Genomic DNA, 22,532 nt, shown 5'->3' with positions numbered 1-22,532 from the left:
CCTTTTTAAAATGCCTTTCCCTTTGTTTGATATTCAATACCAATTCCTCTGCAGGCCTACATTTTTGATAGATGATCAGTCAGGATAATGACTTTATGATGCTGAGATTCTTACTGGGCAACGATTCTTTCCTTCCTCTTTCCTTCATCGCTGGCTCACTACCAAAACGAGTTCACTTTTTTGAAATCACTAGAAACATTCCAGCCTTAGTTCTACATCCTAGTGTGAAAGCTCTCATTAAGCAAATAATAGTCTACCAGTAATACCCCTCTGGGATTTTATCCCATGAAACCATTGTTTCTGTTCCCAGCAGGTATAGCCTCTCCCAGTAGCTGTGAGGTGAGTGTGGCAATGATGTTAAGGTGGGTTGACTGTTATTATGAGATGCCAGGATTCAGATTGCATGCCAGAGGTTCCGGAATGGCAATTAGTAATGCAGACACCTTGCTGTAAGCAGATCCTCCACTAAACAAATAGGCCTAGTTCTTGGTGCATGTGACAGTTTATTTTTAAGTTCCATTACTTGGCTGGTGAACTCCTTGGCAGAATGAGGGTGAATAATGATAGCAAGTCTTCGCTGCAGAGTTCCTTTACTTTACCTGCTCCTAACTTCTGTTACATTCAAGAGTTCCTAACTTACATGCCCCAAATCACCTGTCCCAAACGTATAGCCCCACTTTTCCAACACCTCCGTTAGTGAGTGGTAGACAATAATAGAGGATTATCAGTGACCTACTAACAATCACGCTAAAGCAATAATTGCTCTAGATCTAAAATGATCCTCTCTATATAGCAACAAGGACAGTTCAGATTTAATACATTTATTGTCTGCTCATAAATGATTTAAGAACATACCCTGGCCATATCCTGTTCCTGATGGTCTATGTATTCCTTCCCTACAGCCCCACTCAGGCCTCTCAGTCCAGGGGGGCTTTGGGACATCCTGACTTTATCCTGCTTGCGTCGCTGTAATTTCAGCCTGTTTATACAGTGCCTTCGGAAAGTATTCAGACCCCTTGACTTTTTCCACATTTTGTTACGTTACAGCCTTATTCTAAAATTGATTAAATTGTTTTTTCCTCATCAATCTACGCACAATACCCCATAATGACAAAGCAAAAACTTTTTTCTTTTTTTTTGCTAGTTTGTAAAAATACAAAAAATGGAAATATCACATTTACATAAGTATTCAGACCCTTTACTCAGTACTTTGTTGAAGCATCTTTGGCAGCGATTACAGCATCGAGTATTCTTGGGTATGACGCTACAAGCCTGGCACACCTGTATTTTGGGAGTTTCTCCCATTCTTCTTTGCAGATCCTCTCAAGCTCTGTCAGGTTGGATGGGGAGCGTTGCTGCACAGCTATTTTCAGGTCTCTCCAGAGATGTTCAGGTCCGGGCTCTAGCTGAATCTCTCAAGGATATTCAGAGACTTGTCCCGAAGCTACTCCTGCACTGTCTTGGCTGTGTGCTTAGGGTTGTTGTCCTGTCGGAAGGTGAACCTTCACCCCAGTCTGAGGTCCAGAGCGCTCAGGACTTCATCAAGGATCTTTCTGTACTTTGCTCTGTTCATATTTGCCTCGATCCTGACTAGTCTCCCAGTCCCAGGGGCTGAAAAACATCCCCATAGCATGATGCTGCCACCACCATGCTTCACGGTAGGGATGGTGCCAGGTTTTAATCCAGACGTGACGATTGGCATTCAGGCCAAAGAGTTCAATCTTGGTTTCATCAGATCAGAGAATCTTGTTTTTCATGGTCTGAGAGTCTTTAGGTGCCTTTTGGCAAACTCCAAGGGGGCTGTCATGTGCCTTTTACTGAAGAGTGGCTTCCGTCTGGCCACTTTACCATAAAGGCCTGATTGTTGGAGTGCTGCAAAGATGGTTGTCCTTCTGGAAGTTTCTTCCATCTCCACAGAGGAACTCTATAGCTCTGTCAGAGTGATCATCAGGTTCTTGGTCACCACCGTGACCAAGGCCCTTCTCCTCCGATTGCTCAGTTTGGCCGGGCAGCAAGCTCTAGGAAGAGTCTTGGTGGCTCCAAATATCTTCCATTTAAAAATGATGAAGGCCACTGTGTACTGTCAACTGTGGGACCTTATATAGACAGGTGTGTGCCTTTCCAAATCATGTCCAATCAATTTAATTTACAACAGGTGGACTCCAATCAAGTTGTAGAAACATATCAAGGATGATCAATGGAAACAGGATGCCCCTGAGCTCAATTTCGAGTCTCATAGCAAAGGGGCTGAATACTTATGTAAATAAGGTATTTCTGTTTTTTATTTGAAATACATTTGCAAAAATGTCTAAAAACTGTTTTCACTTTGTCTTTATGGGGTATTGTGTGTAGATTGCTAAGGAATTTTTTGTATTTAATCCATTTTAGAATAAGGCTGTAACGTAACAAAATGTGGAAAAAGTCAAGGGGTCTGAATACTTTCCGAAGGCACTTAGCATTATGGATCAGGACCGCAGACATTGCTGTCGTGGCAGCCATGCCATGCCATTCCCCAACCATCGCCAGTGCCAAGGCATACCCTGCTGCCCCATAAAGAGAGGAGGATGGGATGGTGTTGATGTTGGAGTGTTTCTTCGGTGTTGGATTCTAGGGGCTATATTAATCCCCTTCATCCTACCTGGGGGGATGTCTCTGCTCTGCCAACTTTCCACTCAAGATGTCTCTGCTCAAACCTGACTTACTTGACTTAGGCCTTATCCTCTTTGCCCACTTTGGAGCATAGGACATCCATCATGGTTCTCCACCTCACTCTTTTCCCCGCTCTACCCTGCTGTATCCTATAGTATTATATAGGCTATACTATAGTAGGCAGTGAGTCTCTCCATAGTCATGCCTCACCAAACATAGACCTATTATTCCCCTTCCGTCTCTGTGGTGCCTCCTGCCCTAACTGAGCCTAACTACTCTAACTGTGGGCTAATTCAATTCCAGGTCTGGGAGATTGTCATGCGTAGGGTTATTCTGGGTTCCAGTCTTTGTCACTGCTGGCTGGACTGTCTAGCTCTGCCTGGTTTTGTCTTTTCCTTTGGCTGGACAGTTTTGTCTCTCTGTGCTTCTGCACACAGCGTGGCCATTCAGCAAGCTCACGCATTACATCACCTGGTCTGCACAGTCAGTCGCTGTGTGTCTAAACTGGTTCTGCCTGCTCACTGGTCACTGCCCACTGGGTGAAGATGGCGGTCCAAGGGTGCAGACATGGTGAGAGCCTTCGTCTTTCTTTTCCTGTCTTGTGTTTCCTCGCCCTGCCTACTCTCTTTTCTCTCCTCCCTCTCCCTGGATGTCTCCTCTTACAAATAGGAGGGTTTGTCTTCCCATCTTTAGGGATTACTGGAGGACAATTGATCAGCACGAAGAGAGACGTCTTGTGTTGTCATTGTTCAGTCTCTTTAACACTACCAAACAGTTAGGAGCAGAGTTATTTTTGTGGTCGATTTTGTGACTAGTCATATGTTGGTCTTGGTTTGTCATGATTGCCTTTTGTTGTGGTTGCCATTTCTTGTTATTATTTGAGGAGACTGTCTGTTGGTAGCATGTCATTCTGCCAGATCAGATTGTGGTAATTGCCAAGGCTCCAGACTGTCAGCAGACATACAGCCCCCTGGCCTGTGACTGAAACTGAGTCGCTTTAATACACTTACTGCCTGGTTCTCACTGCTTATGGTGCTGCTGCCTGTCTCTATGTAGAAGTAGAAACGGGGTAGCAGCGCCTTCCAGGCTTTGTTGTCAGTAACGTGTGCATGTGAGGGCTGCTGGGTTTTGGCGTCTCCGGCGTGTTGTAAATGTGTTTATCAGTAGGTTTGGTCACTTGCTCTGTGAGGTCAGAATGAGCTGCCATGTTGCTAGTGGGAGTGTGGAAGTGTAATTGCCTATGTGACATCTTCCTCTGCAAGCTAAATGGACACTTTCACACCAAGTGACATGCTTTGGACATTCTAGGGCTAGGCTGTGCATGATTACTCCCTGATATAGCAGAGATTAAGATTAGGAGGAGAAGACTAAGAGAGGAAGAACAGAAGAGGACTGACAGACAGAAAAGTATGTCGATTCTGGAATAGTTTGTTAAGAAGGGAGAGTGAGACCACAATAAATAATACAAGTAGTAGGGACAGGAAGCTAAGAGAGGATAAGGGTGGTCGACGAAAAGCTGAAATACCTTCAGAAATTATCTGAATGTAACTGTCAATTTAACATCATTCTTCCATGTCTTCCTGGAACCTGGGGTGATAGTATGTTTCCTGATACTTCTGGATGGATTCTAGGCTGAATCAACAACCCCTTGCTCCTCGTGTTGAGAGAATCTTCGCTCCTTTCAGAAATGTGAAAGACCCTCCTGTCTACTCAATAACCTGCCAGAGCTGTAGAGGCTGTTTTCCAAGGCTCCAAAGTCCAGGCAGTGGAACAAGGGCTCTAGTGTTGAGGGTGATGATACCTTACCTCAGGTTTTAACTGACTCCAATAAGTCACATGTCTGCTGTGAAAAGGTTCATTTTAGTTCCTATACATACAGTACTGTAGCTTGTAACTCAAAACACACAAATGTGCATGAACCCACTGCCACTGTTATAATGCACACATTACCAACACATAATACCGTAAATATGATTTCTCTGTTACTATTGTCCAACTTGTTATGTTATGCTTAATATAGTACATATCATCTTCAAACCAATTTCCATAATAGTAAAATCTGCTGGCATGCAGACAACAAACACACTGTCACTTTGTGCACCTTGGCTTAAGAAAACAGTGGAGAATAAACATTTGAATTGTTAAGTGCCTTGCTCAAGGGCACATCAAAATAATTTTCACCTTGGGGATTCAAACCAGCGACCTCTCGTTTACTGGCCAACCCTCTAACCTCTAGGCCACCTCTGATTTGCCTCAATAAATCATCTGTTCTACCCTGACATTTAAAGGGTGTGTGTTTGTGGAAACGCATGGTCTTGATGTGGTTTCTCTGGAACAGATAGGCTAACCAGCCTCTCTCTGATCAAGTCATATTTTGTTGCCCTAAGGTTGCTTTACTTTATATCTTACTCTTCATGATGGTGGCCACCACCAGGGTCATTGCACTGACTGTTAAATCCATCCGATCCCAGAGGATTTCCAATAACGCCTGGGTGGGCTATATCGGGTTCTGTGTATGACCTGGTGGGTATTTCTGTCCCCAGTGAGAGTGTGTATAATGTTCGGACAGACGCTGACACACTGTTCTCATATGTTCAGAGTGGCCCTGAGTAACCTCTCCACTGTCGCCACACTTCACTACGACAGAAGTCACCACTGCAGCAGAGCAGAGGCCCACGGAGGGAATGGAAGACTGCCTCATATAAATACCCTGACTCGGCTTAAATACATTTGTTCTGCTTCCGATGGATTCACCATTGTCTGTCTCTGGAATGGGGCCATTAAGAGAGAGATGTGTGCGTCTCGGTCTGATTGTGTGTTTGTCTAAGTCTGTGTGTCTGTGTGTCTGCATGTGTGCCTTTGTGTTAGTAAGTGGAAGTGAAACTGGAAACCAGCTGTAAAATCCAGCCAAAGATCATAGCAATTAACACACATTTTATCAGTGGAAGTTATTACTATTAAATTTCATTTTTATAGTATATCTGAATCTCTTCGTGGTTAAGTCATAAATAACCCTGTGTATTTTTGATGCAAACCTGTCCTTCTATCCGTTCCGTCCGAGTGTGTGTGTGTGTGTGTGTGTGTGTGTGTGTGTGTGTGTGTGTGTGTGTGTGTGTGTGTGTGTGTGTGTGTGTGTGTGTGTGTGTGTGTGTGTGTGTGTGTGTGTGTGTGTGCATGTGCGCATACGCTTGTGTACCTCTTTTGGAATGTGATGAATCTGTAACCAAGCAGAGCAATCAGTCGACCATAGATTTGTCTCATTTAAGATCTCCAATCATATATTGAGGGGCATCCGTTGGCTGCCTGTCTGAATGAATTTAACACAGACTCTACTGCTGGTGAGCCCACTGCACTGTCCTCCATTGTATGTGTCTGTAGTATGTCATCCATGACAAATGACATGTCTTAGAGAGATCAATAAAGGGAGATGGAGTCATGAGTTCATGCAGCCCATGGGTATTGGGCTTAGAATATGGATTTTACATTTTAAATGAATTGATTCCAAATAGCATTCAGGGGATCATGTCTTGCTCATGTTGGTCGGTTTGTTTGTTTGTTGTCTGTCTCTCTGGTGAGCACCCTGCATCCCCGATTTCCCTCCTGTATTCCAGTCTCTTCTTATCTGACCTCTGACCTCTGACCTTCCCTCTGTAGATGACTCAGGGGACGAGGAGCCCACGACCCAGTCGGACCGCAGTGAGGGGATTCAGGGCACTCTGAAGACCCTGATCAGCAAGCTTGATGACCTCGGCACGTGTAACGACCTAATCGCCAAGCACGGGGCGGCCCTGCAGCGCTCTCTGAGTGAACTCGAGGCGCTGAGAGTCCCCGTGGAGGGAGGAGAGAAGGTCAAGGGCGTCAACGAGCGAGCCACCCTCTTCCGCATCACCTCGAATGCTATGATCAATGTGAGTAGTGAGACTTAAGGGTTCTACACATCTATCCAACTATAGCTAACCAACTATGGATGATACGTTAGGTCGTTTATTCCCAACTCAGACCAACCTCTACACGTTGAATAAGGACCAACTACGAGTGACTATGTCCAGCGGCAACCAACTGACGCTACACACCGGGCAAATTGTTTCCACAACCGTCCATAGACAGTTGGGTTGGCTGTAGTTGGGTAGATGTGTAGAAGCCTTTACATGGCAATGGTTAGGCCTACTGTGTGAAGGGTGACTAGCATTCTCAGTGCTATGGTATGATAGATGTGACAGGAAGGACACAGGTCAACATTGTGTATATTGTAGTGGTCGGCTTAAGATTCTTAAATGCTCTAGCAAATGTGACGAGAAAGGGAAAAACTTCTCAGGTGGTACCTCTTTCTAGCACTGACGTATTGTTTACAGTATGCCACCCATCCAGTTACAGTATGTTAGATATGTGCAGGGGTGTTGTTAGCATCGGAACTAGCTGTTCTGTTGCTATTGTCACCGTGACCACAGAGAGTCATTTCCATTGGCCAAGTGGTATTATAGTGGACTAGAGGGCAGAGGAGAGGAGAGGTCGGTACTGAAGGAGTGATACCGGATCAGGGCTGGTTGGGGAGGACAGGAATAGTCTTGCCCCAACCCCAAACCTCCCTGGACCCTCCCAGCCCAGAGACCTGAGCCCAGAGAGGAATCCCAGAGCCACCTCTACCTCCACAAGACAGACATGCTCCTACAGGGGCCAGACGCTACACAGACAATCAGAAAAGGTTTGTGTGTCTCTTCTACTCCTCTGCTTGGCTTTGATGTGTTTGACAATAAATAGCCTTGTTTTGTCTGGGCCACAGACTGCTATTTCTGTGGTGATGGGTGTCTGACACATGGGGAATGTTCCCATAACATTGGTCACTGGTAGGTGGGATAGTGTAGCCAGGGCACATGTACATTTGACATTTTAAACCTGGCTTGAACTGGCTTGAAGCTTGAACTGATACTGTGAGTAATGATGGTGTGGGTGTGTTTGCTCAGTTGAATGAGAATCAACCAAGTAATCCACAGGAGTTCAGCCCCATTTAGAGTGTGCTAAATATGTGTGGAGAAGTCTGCACTTTTATCACGGATTTTGTAGTCTTCCCTCTAAAGGATGAGCTTTTTTTCCTGCACACAGTTAATTACTGTTTTAATTAATTGGAGTGGGAACTGAAAGTTACTGGACAGGCAATAAAACATGCCCTGTTGGATTTCCTATCTCTCACTGTTAGAACTGGAGACGGTGTGGGGAAAGTGCTGCTTCAGGTTGGTTTTATGCAAAGGAAGGGGGAGTAGAGAGCCTAGCTATTTGGTCACAGCTACAGTTGTTGTACCCTTTTTGTTTGCATTAGGCTTGTGATGCAGGTTGATATTTACACTTACATCATTTAGCAGACACTTTTATCCAGAGCAACAGTAGGGAGTGCATACAGTAGGGAGTGCATACATTTTCACTTTTTCATTTTTTTGTACTGGTACCCCATGGGTATCGAACCCACAACCCTGGCGGTGCAAGCGCCATGCTCCACCAACTGAGCTATACGGGACCATATGTCACCAACACTGCCCTTTTTCTTCACTAACTTGGGGGTTGGAGGTGGTTGAGCGATGTTGGTCTGACCCTGAAGAGAAGCTTGGGCACTGGTTCATTTAGGGGTGATGTAACTCCTCACGTGTTGTGTGCCAGTGGGGAGGCCTGTGCATTGGTGTGACTGCTGTGTCGGTGAGGTGGCACAAGTGTGTGTTTGTGTGTTTGAGTTGTTGCGTGCGTGCGTTTGCACAAGTTTGCAATGGGTTCCCCTTTCCATTTAATGTTATCTAGCCATATGAAACCTCGAAGGAAAGTGACACTCACCCTATCGGGCTCATTCTGTAAAGTGAATCAGGACATTTTATTCAGCACTGACTAAAATATGTTAAACCTGCTTGATTTTCATCATTATTCTTTTCACTACAGTTCAGACATGATATTCCCCAACCGGAAGTTATATGCAGCAGTCTGTTTAAAAAATAGATTCAGCAGAAAAAATGTGGAAGCAAAGTCCGGTTGAAGTTGAGATTTAGTTTCATATGTGCCTGAAGAGCAGAAGGAAGTAAGTAGCTCTGTCACATGATTCACTTTCAGTCTGAATAGTATAAACAGTACACTTCATACTTGACTGCTGAAGGTAAGAGGCTGTTATTTAGTTACAATAGGCTAACCCTGCTTGTCATTTGGCTGTGAATTGTAAAATCACTGAAACACTGAGTTTACACTTCTGGTTTTGGTGTCAGGTCATCAGCAAGTAAGTAGCCTAGTCCGAACCAGAACAGCCCGCAAAGCAGGAGACCTATTTCTGTAGCATGAGGCAGCTTGATGTACAAGACCACGCCGTGGACAGGACGTGGGACTCGGGCTCGTTGCTTGTCAGTTAGGCTAACGTGCAGCTCTCTGATTCATTCATGTGATAGGCTATACTGTTAGATCTAAACTCGTAACACGTTGATTGGTTGCGTGCACAACGCAGCACTTCAAAATAAACACCCTGTACATTCAGATATATTTTTACCAAAGCACCATGTAGGTTAATGGTCTCCTAGTTCTGCATCTCTATTCTAAATGGTGGTGGGTTGGTGTGAAATATTATATTATTTTGAGCTACAGGCTCAGTGGGGGGGATATATAGAACCCTGTCATGTCCCTGTTCCCTCTGTCTGAGGCCGATATGTCCTATCTGTGGAGCCCACTGATCTGAGAGGACACAGATTATCTGTGCTCTGTGACACGCGTGGCCCTCAGCTACACACCACAGCCAGAACGATGGCCAAGTGGTTTCAGCTAGCCAATGGCCTGTGTCACCCGGACCAAAGAGTTTTTTAATGGGTGAATGCTGAACAGGATGCTGCACTGACTGCATAACAATGTGCTCATAGGATCAGAGCACTCAGTGGTTGTGTAGATTTGAGGACAAGGAAGTCCATGGATGGATATACAGTATAGACAGGTTTGTCAGGGTAGACTGTTTAGGCTAGTTGTTTGACCATTCACCCTGGTACTTACTTGGGGAAAGAGTGGTAGCCTGCAGGACTGACGTGTTTCTGCTTTCTCCACGGTTTTCTTATCACAGTGTGTGTCCCATTGACCTCCCAAAACATTCTGTGGTCAGACATGATGTAGTTGGGGAACATGCTGACACATTCTACTTGTATGTTTTGATCTATAGTAAGATCCCTGTTTCGCCAATAATGCCAAGACCACAGTCGTAACTCAGAAGACCTTTTATGACTTGCCCTGAGTTCACTTTCTTTTATCCAAGGGTTTTGCCTGTGGATAAACGTTCCCTCTCTGATGTTATAGTGTGGAAACTCAGAGCCTGCCCCTAAGACATGATTTAATATGCACACAGTAGCTGACACTCATGAGAGAGGTGAAGAGATATAAGTCATTCTCAAGATGTTGATGATAGTGTTAACGGTGGTCTAAATACTGACAGTAGTCATGTTTAGAATACATTTTATGATAAAACAAACATCAGCTTAATTGGAAAACTGATTTCCTTCCACCAGTCAAGAAAGGACCTGGTAGCCTTAAACATCTACAAATCCACAAGATAAATATCCTTGTGTGCATATTTGACTCTTTCATGATTACATGCCTCTACTCCTGATCTTCTGTCTGACATCCCGTGTTTGATGTGTGTCTGTGTGCTATGTTGTGTTTGTGATGATTAGGCGTGTCGGGACTTCCTGGACCTAGCGGAGACCCACAGCAGGAGATGGCAGCGGGCGCTGCAGTATGAGAGAGAGCAGCGTATTCACCTGGAGGAGACCATAGAGCAGCTAGCCAAGCAGCACAACAGTCTGGAGAGAGCCTGGAGAGAGGCCCCCACACTGTCCGCCAACACGCCCAGCGCCCCCACCACAGAGAAGGGTAAGGCACACAGTCGGCCCCTTAGTATTGCCCCTTAGTCCTTAGACTAACAGAACTCTGTTTATTTAGAGAAATAGACCATCTTGGGGAAATATGAAATTGTAAGCCATGTCAGATGGTTTTGAATGATATTGTCTCTGTAATTAGACAGGAAGATACATTTCTCATGAGAGTAGTATTCAAATGGACACAATCACTCCTCACCTTTCCTTTGTGATAGCCATTCTAGCGTAAAAGAGTAAGCCGTGTATCACACAGGAATGGATATATTATATTTTGTCAATCTGAGGTTGTATTGAAGTTGGAGTTTTTGCTTCCCTTCTCGTCTGGAATCAAGTTCAGTTCTTAGTTAGCCTACAGGGACGTTACCTATTAAAGACTAATGTTCTTTATTAATCTCCATGAGCATTTGATTAGCTACCCAACCTTCCTTTCCCCTCCACAAATCATGTGACTACTGCTGCACCAGTATAGAGCAGGGTGTGTGTTACATATTGCTTTACTGTGTGTGTGTTTGTGTGTGCTTTTGTGTGTGTGTTCTCTCTCTCAGTAGGGAGTGAGAGGCTGCAGAAAGGGGAGGCGAGTGATGAAGATGAGGATACAGAATACTTTGACGCCATGGAGGACTCCCCTGCCTTTATCACAGTGACCGCCACTGAGAACACACAGCACAGGTCAGTCTCACCCTATGGCCTGTACAGTACACTCAATGGCTGGCCTACGTCTGCTTTTCACATCCACCTCAATGGATCATGGCAGTTTAGTTTGGTATTAGTTGAGTATAACACAGATTCGGTGTGAATAGATTGTGATAAATACAAAGACTGGATGTCTTGATTGTGCCTGTTGATGGATTCTGTAGTGTTTACACCAGAACATCTGTCAAGCCCCAGAGCCACACAGTACACCTCATATTGCCTGTGTATGACTCATTCCTTTCATCAGCAGCTCAATAAACCACCAGCGCTAAAACTTCAGAACCTCTTTTCCTCTCTGTGCTCACAATCTATCACATACACACACACACACACACACACACACACACACACACACACACACACACACACACACACACACACACACACACACACACACACACACACACACACACACACACACACACACACACACACACACACACACACACACACACACAATGACTCATACCTGTTGTACGGTGGCAGTGTTGTCTGTCTGCAAGCATCCTTACCTGTCTGTTTTTAATGAGTGTCTGTCTGTCTTTACTGGACTGGCTCTGGCACTATTAACAGCTCAAGATGTTGTTGTCTCTATGATAAAAGACAGCTCATTCCCCTCACTGCTCCTCTACTAGGGAATAAACCACGGCCCGGCCACTTCTCTGTTTTGGACTTATTCTTTCATCTCCAAAATACTTTGGGTTTGTTATGTGTCTCAGTTGAAGAATTAGGGTAGTTGTTTTTTGGTGCCCTGTTTTACCAGAACACCTGTTGAGACACTATTTACACATATTCCTTTCCCCGTGAGGAGAATAAAATGTTTCTATTTCCCAGATACATATTCTGCTGCTCCTCTCCAATCAGAGACACATCTATCCACCTCTAACATAGCAGCTCAGAGACACATCTATCCACCTCTAACACAACAGTTCAGACACATCTATCCACCTCTAACACAACAGCTCAGAGACACATCTATTCACCTCTAACATAGCAGCTCAGAGACACATCTATCCACCTCTAACATAGCAGCTCAGAGACACATCTATCCACCTCTAACATAGCAGCTCAGAGACATCTATCCACCTCTAACATAGCAGCTCAGAGACATCTATCCACCTCTAACATAGCAGCTCAGAGACACATCTATCCACCTCTAACATAGCAGCTCAGAGACATCTATCCACCTCTAACATAGCAGCTCAGAGACATCTATCCACCTCTAACATAGCAGCTCAGAGACACATCTATCCACCTCCAACACAACAGTTCAGAGACACATCTATCCACCTCCAACACAACAGCTCAGACACATCTATCCACCTCTAACACAACAGCTCAGAGACACATCTATCCACCTCCAACACAACAGCTCAGAGACACATCTATCCACCTCTAACACAACAGCTCAGACACATCTATCCACCTCTAACACAACAGCTCAGAGACACATCTATCCACCTCTAACACAACAGCTCAGACACATCTATCCACCTCTAACACAACAGTTCAGAGACACATCTATCCACCTCTAACACAACAGCTCAGACACATCTATCCACCTCCAACACAACAGTTCAGAGACACATCTATCCACCTCCAACACAACAACTCAGGGACACATCTATCCACCTCTAACATAGCAGCTCAGAGACACATCTATCCACCTCCAACACAACAGCTCAGGGACACATCTATCCACCTCTAACACAACAGTTCAGAGACACATCTATCCACCTCTAACACAACAACTCAGAGACACATCTATCCACCTCTAACACAACAGCTCAGGGACACATCTATCCACCTCTAACACAACAGTTCAGACACATCTATCCACCTCTAACATAGCAGCTCAGAGACACATCTATCCACCTCTAACACAACAGCTCAGACACATCTATCCACCTCCAACACAACAGTTCAGAGACACATCTATCCACCTCCAACACAACAACTCAGGGACACATCTATCCACCTCTAACACAACAGCTCAGAGACACATCTATCCACCTCTAACACAACAGCTCAGAGACACATCTATCCACCTCTAACATAGCAGCTCAGAGACACATCTATCCACCTCTAACATAGCAGCTCAGAGACACATCTATCCACCTCTAACATAGCAGCTCAGAGACACATCTATCCACCTCTAACACAACAGCTCAGAGACACATCTATCCACCTCTAACATAGCAGCTCAGAGACACATCTATCCACCTCTAACATAGCAGCTCAGAGACACATCTATCCACCTCTAACACAACAGCTCAGAGACACATCTATCCACCTCTAACATAGCAGCTCAGAGACACATCTATCCACCTCTAACATAGCAGCTCAGAGGCGCATCTATCCACCTCTAACACAACAGCTCAGACACATCTATCCACCTCTAACACAACAGCTCAGACACATCTATCCACCTCTAACACAACAGCTCAGAGACACATCTATCCACCTCTAACACAACAGTTCAGACACATCTATCCACCTCTAACATAGCAGCTCAGAGACACATCTATCCACCTCTAACATAGCAGCTCAGAGACACATCTATCCACCTCTAACACAACAGCTCAGACACATCTATCCACCTCCAACACAACAGTTCAGAGACACATCTATCCACCTCCAACACAACAACTCAGGGACACATCTATCCACCTCTAACACAACAGCTCAGAGACACATCTATCCACCTCTAACACAACAGCTCAGAGACACATCTATCCACCTCTAACATAGCAGCTCAGAGACACATCTATCCACCTCTAACATAGCAGCTCAGAGACACATCTATCCACCTCTAACATAGCAGCTCAGAGACACATCTATCCACCTCTAACACAACAGCTCAGAGACACATCTATCCACCTCTAACATAGCAGCTCAGAGACACATCTATCCACCTCTAACATAGCAGCTCAGAGACACATCTATCCACCTCTAACACAACAGCTCAGAGACACATCTATCCACCTCTAACATAGCAGCTCAGAGACACATCTATCCACCTCTAACATAGCAGCTCAGAGGCGCATCTATCCACCTCTAACACAACAGCTCAGACACATCTATCCACCTCTAACACAACAGCTCAGACACATCTATCCACCTCTAACACAACAGCTCAGAGACGCATCTATCCACCTCTAACACAACAGCTCAGACACATCTATCCACCTCTAACACAACAGCTCAGAGACACATCTATCCACCTCTAACATAGCAGCTCAGAGACACATCTATCCACCTCTAACATAGCAGCTCAGAGGCGCATCTATCCACCTCTAACACAACAGCTCAGACACATCTATCCACCTCTAACACAACAGCTCAGAGACGCATCTATCCACCTCTAACACAACAGCTCAGACACATCTATCCACCTCTAACACAACAGCTCAGAGACACATCTATCCACCTCTAACATAGCAGCTCAGAGACATCTATCCACCTCTAACATAGCAGCTCAGAGACATCTATCCACCTCTAACATAGCAGCTCAGAGACACATCTATCCACCTCCAACACAACAGCTCAGAGACACATCTATCCACCTCTAACATAGCAGCTCAGAGACACATCTATCCACCTCTAACACAACAGCTCAGAGACACATCTATCCACCTCTAACATAGCAGCTCAGAGACACATCTATCCACCTCTAACACAACAGCTCAGACACATATATCCACCTCTAACACAACAGTTCAGAGACACATCTATCCACCTCTAACACAACAGCTCAGACACATCTATCCACCTCTAACACAACAGTTCAGAGACACATCTATCCACCTCCAACACAACAGCTCAGAGACACATCTATCCACCTCCAACACAACAGCTCAGAGACACATCTATCCACCTCTAACACAACAGCTCAGAGACACATCTATCCACCTCTAACACAACAGCTCAGAGACACATCTATCCACCTCTAACACAACAGTTCAGAGACACATCTATCCACCTCTAACACAACAGCTCAGACACATCTATCCACCTCTAACACAACAGCTCAGACACATCTATCCACCTCCAACACAACAGCTCAGAGACACATCTATCCACCTCCAACACAACAGCTCAGAGACACATCTATCCACCTCTAACACAACAGTTCAGAGACACATCTATCCACCTCTAACACAACAGCTCAGACACATCTATCCACCTCTAACACAACAGTTCAGAGACACATCTATCCACCTCCAACACAACAGCTCAGACACATCTATCCACCTCCAACACAACAGTTCAGAGACACATCTATCCACCTCCAACACAACAGTTCAGAGACACATCTATCCACCTCCAACACAACAGCTCAGAGACACATCTATCCACCTCTAACACAACAGTTCAGAGACACATCTATCCACCTCTAACACAACAGCTCAGACACATCTATCCACCTCCAACACAACAGTTCAGGGACACATCTATCCACCTCTAACATAGCAGCTCAGAGACATCTATCCACCTCCAACACAACAGCTCAGAGACACATCTATCCACCTCTAACATAGCAGCTCAGAGACACATCTATCCACCTCTAACATAGCAGCTCAGAGACACATCTATCCACCTCTAACACAACAGCTCAGAGACATCTATCCACCTCTAACACAACAGCTCAGAGACACATCTATCCACCTCTAACATAGCAGCTCAGAGACACATCTATCCACCTCTAACACAACAGCTCAGACACATCTATCCACCTCTAACACAACAGCTCAGAGACACATCTATCCACCTCTAACATAGCAGCTCAGAGACACATCTATCCACCTCTAACATAGCAGCTCAGAGGCGCATCTATCCACCTCTAACACAACAGCTCAGACACATCTATCCACCTCTAACACAACAGCTCAGAGACACATCTATCCACCTCTAACATAGCAGCTCAGAGACACATCTATCCACCTCCAACACAACAGCTCAGGGACACATCTATCCACCTCTAACACAACAGCTCAGAGACACATCTATCCACCTCCAACACAACAACTCAGGGACACATCTATCCACCTCCAACACAACAGTTCAGAGACACATCTATCCACCTCCAACACAACAACTCAGGGACACATCTATCCACCTCTAACACAACAGTTCAGAGACACATCTATCCACCTCTAACACAACAGCTCAGAGACACATCTATCCACCTCCAACACAACAACTCAGGGACACATCTATCCACCTCTAACACAACAGTTCAGAGACACATCTATCCACCTCCAACACAACAGCTCAGACACATCTATCCACCTCCAACACAACAGTTCAGAGACACATCTATCCACCTCTAACACAACAGCTCAGAGACACATCTATCCACCTCCAACACAACAGTTCAGAGACACATCTATCCACCTCTAACACAACAGCTCAGACACATCTATCCACCTCTAACACAACAGTTCAGAGACACATCTATCCACCTCTAACACAACAGCTCAGAGACACATCTATCCACCTCTAACACAACAGTTCAGAGACACATCTATCCACCTCTAACACAACAGCTCAGAGACACATCTATCCACCTCCAACACAACAGCTCAGAGACACATCTATCCACCTCTAACACAACAGCTCAGAGACACATCTATCCACCTCTAACATAGCAGCTCAGAGACACATCTATCCACCTCCAACACAACAGCTCAGAGACACATCTATCCACCTCTAACACAACAGCTCAGAGACACATCTATCCACCTCTAACATAGCAGCTCAGAGACACATCTATCCACCTCTAACACAACAGCTCAGACACATATATCCACCTCTAACACAACAGTTCAGAGACACATCTATCCACCTCTAACACAACAGCTCAGACACATCTATCCACCTCTAACACAACAGTTCAGAGACACATCTATCCACCTCCAACACAACAGCTCAGAGACACATCTATCCACCTCCAACACAACAGCTCAGAGACACATCTATCCACCTCTAACACAACAGTTCAGAGACACATCTATCCACCTCCAACACAACAGCTCAGAGACACATCTATCCACCTCTAACACAACAGCTCAGACACATCTATCCACCTCTAACACAACAGTTCAGAGACACATCTATCCACCTCTAACACAACAGCTCAGACACATCTATCCACCTCCAACACAACAGTTCAGAGACACATCTATCCACCTCCAACACAACAGTTCAGAGACACATCTATCCACCTCCAACACAACAGCTCAGAGACACATCTATCCACCTCTAACACAACAGTTCAGAGACACATCTATCCACCTCCAACACAACAGTTCAGGGACACATCTATCCACCTCTAACATAGCAGCTCAGAGACATCTATCCACCTCTAACACAACAGCTCAGAGACACATCTATCCACCTCTAACATAGCAGCTCAGAGACACATCTATCCACCTCTAACACAACAGCTCAGAGACACATCTATCCACCTCTAACACAACAGCTCAGACACATCTATCCACCTCCAACACAACAGTTCAGGGACACATCTATCCACCTCTAACATAGCAGCTCAGAGACATCTATCCACCTCCAACACAACAGCTCAGAGACACATCTATCCACCTCTAACATAGCAGCTCAGAGACACATCTATCCACCTCTAACATAGCAGCTCAGAGACACATCTATCCACCTCTAACACAACAGCTCAGAGACATCTATCCACCTCTAACACAACAGCTCAGAGACACATCTATCCACCTCTAACATAGCAGCTCAGAGACACATCTATCCACCTCTAACACAACAGCTCAGACACATCTATCCACCTCTAACACAACAGCTCAGAGACACATCTATCCACCTCTAACATAGCAGCTCAGAGACACATCTATCCACCTCTAACATAGCAGCTCAGAGGCGCATCTATCCACCTCTAACACAACAGCTCAGACACATCTATCCACCTCTAACACAACAGCTCAGAGACACATCTATCCACCTCTAACATAGCAGCTCAGAGACACATCTATCCACCTCCAACACAACAGCTCAGGGACACATCTATCCACCTCTAACACAACAGCTCAGAGACACATCTATCCACCTCCAACACAACAACTCAGGGACACATCTATCCACCTCCAACACAACAGTTCAGAGACACATCTATCCACCTCCAACACAACAACTCAGGGACACATCTATCCACCTCTAACACAACAGTTCAGAGACACATCTATCCACCTCTAACACAACAGCTCAGAGACACATCTATCCACCTCTAACACAACAGCTCAGACACATCTATCCACCTCTAACACAACAGCTCAGAGACGCATCTATCCACCTCTAACACAACAGCTCAGACACATCTATCCACCTCTAACACAACAGCTCAGAGACACATCTATCCACCTCTAACACAACAGTTCAGACACATCTATCCACCTCTAACATAGCAGCTCAGAGACACATCTATCCACCTCTAACATAGCAGCTCAGAGACACATCTATCCACCTCTAACACAACAGCTCAGACACATCTATCCACCTCCAACACAACAGTTCAGAGACACATCTATCCACCTCCAACACAACAACTCAGGGACACATCTATCCACCTCTAACACAACAGCTCAGAGACACATCTATCCACCTCTAACACAACAGCTCAGAGACACATCTATCCACCTCTAACATAGCAGCTCAGAGACACATCTATCCACCTCTAACATAGCAGCTCAGAGACACATCTATCCACCTCTAACATAGCAGCTCAGAGACACATCTATCCACCTCTAACACAACAGCTCAGAGACACATCTATCCACCTCTAACATAGCAGCTCAGAGACACATCTATCCACCTCTAACATAGCAGCTCAGAGACACATCTATCCACCTCTAACACAACAGCTCAGAGACACATCTATCCACCTCTAACATAGCAGCTCAGAGACACATCTATCCACCTCTAACATAGCAGCTCAGAGGCGCATCTATCCACCTCTAACACAACAGCTCAGACACATCTATCCACCTCTAACACAACAGCTCAGACACATCTATCCACCTCCAACACAACAGTTCAGGGACACATCTATCCACCTCTAACATAGCAGCTCAGAGACATCTATCCACCTCCAACACAACAGCTCAGAGACACATCTATCCACCTCTAACATAGCAGCTCAGAGACACATCTATCCACCTCTAACATAGCAGCTCAGAGACACATCTATCCACCTCTAACACAACAGCTCAGAGACATCTATCCACCTCTAACACAACAGCTCAGAGACACATCTATCCACCTCTAACATAGCAGCTCAGAGACACATCTATCCACCTCTAACACAACAGCTCAGACACATCTATCCACCTCTAACACAACAGCTCAGAGACACATCTATCCACCTCTAACATAGCAGCTCAGAGACACATCTATCCACCTCTAACATAGCAGCTCAGAGACACATCTATCCACCTCTAACACAACAGCTCAGAGACACATCTATCCACCTCTAACATAGCAGCTCAGAGACACATCTATCCACCTCTAACATAGCAGCTCAGAGACACATCTATCCACCTCTAACATAGCAGCTCAGAGACACATCTATCCACCTCTAACATAGCAGCTCAGAGACACATCTATCCACCTCTAACATAGCAGCTCAGAGACACATCTATCCACCTCTAACATAGCAGCTCAGAGGCGCATCTATCCACCTCTAACACAACAGCTCAGACACATCTATCCACCTCTAACACAACAGCTCAGACACATCTATCCACCTCTAACACAACAGCTCAGAGACACATCTATCCACCTCTAACATAGCAGCTCAGAGACACATCTATCCACCTCTAACATAGCAGCTCAGAGGCGCATCTATCCACCTCTAACACAACAGCTCAGACACATCTATCCACCTCTAACACAACAGCTCAGAGACACATCTATCCACCTCTAACATAGCAGCTCAGAGACATCTATCCACCTCTAACATAGCAGCTCAGAGACATCTATCCACCTCTAACATAGCAGCTCAGAGACACATCTATCCACCTCTAACATAGCAGCTCAGAGACACATCTATCCACCTCCAACACAACAGCTCAGAGACACATCTATCCACCTCTAACATAGCAGCTCAGAGACACATCTATCCACCTCTAACACAACAGCTCAGAGACACATCTATCCACCTCTAACATAGCAGCTCAGAGACACATCTATCCACCTCTAACACAACAGCTCAGACACATATATCCACCTCTAACACAACAGTTCAGAGACACATCTATCCACCTCTAACACAACAGCTCAGACACATCTATCCACCTCTAACACAACAGTTCAGAGACACATCTATCCACCTCCAACACAACAGCTCAGAGACACATCTATCCACCTCCAACACAACAGCTCAGAGACACATCTATCCACCTCTAACACAACAGTTCAGAGACACATCTATCCACCTCTAACACAACAGCTCAGACACATCTATCCACCTCTAACACAACAGTTCAGAGACACATCTATCCACCTCCAACACAACAGCTCAGAGACACATCTATCCACCTCTAACACAACAGCTCAGACACATCTATCCACCTCCAACACAACAGTTCAGAGACACATCTATCCACCTCCAACACAACAGCTCAGAGACACATCTATCCACCTCTAACACAACAGTTCAGAGACACATCTATCCACCTCTAACACAACAGCTCAGACACATCTATCCACCTCCAACACAACAGTTCAGGGACACATCTATCCACCTCTAACATAGCAGCTCAGAGACATCTATCCACCTCCAACACAACAGCTCAGAGACACATCTATCCACCTCTAACATAGCAGCTCAGAGACACATCTATCCACCTCTAACATAGCAGCTCAGAGACACATCTATCCACCTCTAACACAACAGCTCAGAGACATCTATCCACCTCTAACACAACAGCTCAGAGACACATCTATCCACCTCTAACATAGCAGCTCAGAGACACATCTATCCACCTCTAACACAACAGCTCAGACACATCTATCCACCTCTAACACAACAGTTCAGAGACACATCTATCCACCTCTAACACAACAGCTCAGAGACACATCTATCCACCTCTAACACAACAGTTCAGAGACACATCTATCCACCTCTAACACAACAGCTCAGAGACACATCTATCCACCTCCAACACAACAGCTCAGAGACACATCTATCCACCTCTAACATAGCAGCTCAGAGACACATCTATCCACCTCCAACACAACAGCTCAGAGACACATCTATCCACCTCTAACACAACAGCTCAGAGACACATCTATCCACCTCTAACATAGCAGCTCAGAGACACATCTATCCACCTCTAACACAACAGCTCAGACACATATATCCACCTCTAACACAACAGTTCAGAGACACATCTATCCACCTCTAACACAACAGCTCAGACACATCTATCCACCTCTAACACAACAGTTCAGAGACACATCTATCCACCTCCAACACAACAGCTCAGAGACACATCTATCCACCTCCAACACAACAGCTCAGAGACACATCTATCCACCTCTAACACAACAGTTCAGAGACACATCTATCCACCTCCAACACAACAGCTCAGAGACACATCTATCCACCTCTAACACAACAGCTCAGACACATCTATCCACCTCTAACACAACAGTTCAGAGACACATCTATCCACCTCTAACACAACAGCTCAGACACATCTATCCACCTCCAACACAACAGTTCAGAGACACATCTATCCACCTCCAACACAACAGCTCAGAGACACATCTATCCACCTCTAACACAACAGTTCAGAGACACATCTATCCACCTCCAACACAACAGTTCAGGGACACATCTATCCACCTCTAACATAGCAGCTCAGAGACATCTATCCACCTCTAACACAACAGCTCAGAGACACATCTATCCACCTCTAACATAGCAGCTCAGAGACACATCTATCCACCTCTAACACAACAGCTCAGAGACACATCTATCCACCTCTAACACAACAGCTCAGACACATCTATCCACCTCCAACACAACAGTTCAGGGACACATCTATCCACCTCTAACATAGCAGCTCAGAGACATCTATCCACCTCCAACACAACAGCTCAGAGACACATCTATCCACCTCTAACATAGCAGCTCAGAGACACATCTATCCACCTCTAACATAGCAGCTCAGAGACACATCTATCCACCTCCAACACAACAGCTCAGAGACACATCTATCCACCTCCAACACAACAGCTCAGAGACACATCTATCCACCTCTAACACAA

At 45.4% G+C, this 22,532-nt stretch overlaps 1 protein-coding gene across 1 annotated transcript in view; it reads left to right on the top strand.

The window, feature by feature from the left end:
- LOC120054811 (oxysterol-binding protein 2-like) overlaps positions 1 to 22,532 on the top strand; it is an 80,863-nt gene that overhangs the window by 43,378 nt on the left and 14,953 nt on the right. Inside the window, exons 3-5 of the mRNA XM_039002459.1 lie at positions 6,304 to 6,557; positions 10,323 to 10,521; positions 11,075 to 11,195. Coding sequence (XP_038858387.1) covers positions 6,304 to 6,557; positions 10,323 to 10,521; positions 11,075 to 11,195 — 574 coding nt within the window. The remainder of the gene's footprint in view (positions 1 to 6,303; positions 6,558 to 10,322; positions 10,522 to 11,074; positions 11,196 to 22,532) is intronic.

The sequence above is a fragment of the Salvelinus namaycush genome, chromosome 1, assembly GCF_016432855.1.
Source record: "Salvelinus namaycush isolate Seneca chromosome 1, SaNama_1.0, whole genome shotgun sequence".
In the NCBI taxonomy this organism is placed as follows: domain Eukaryota; kingdom Metazoa; phylum Chordata; class Actinopteri; order Salmoniformes; family Salmonidae; genus Salvelinus; species Salvelinus namaycush.
Note: the sequence above shows the minus strand (reverse complement) of the source record. Positions and strands in the feature narration are given on the sequence as shown.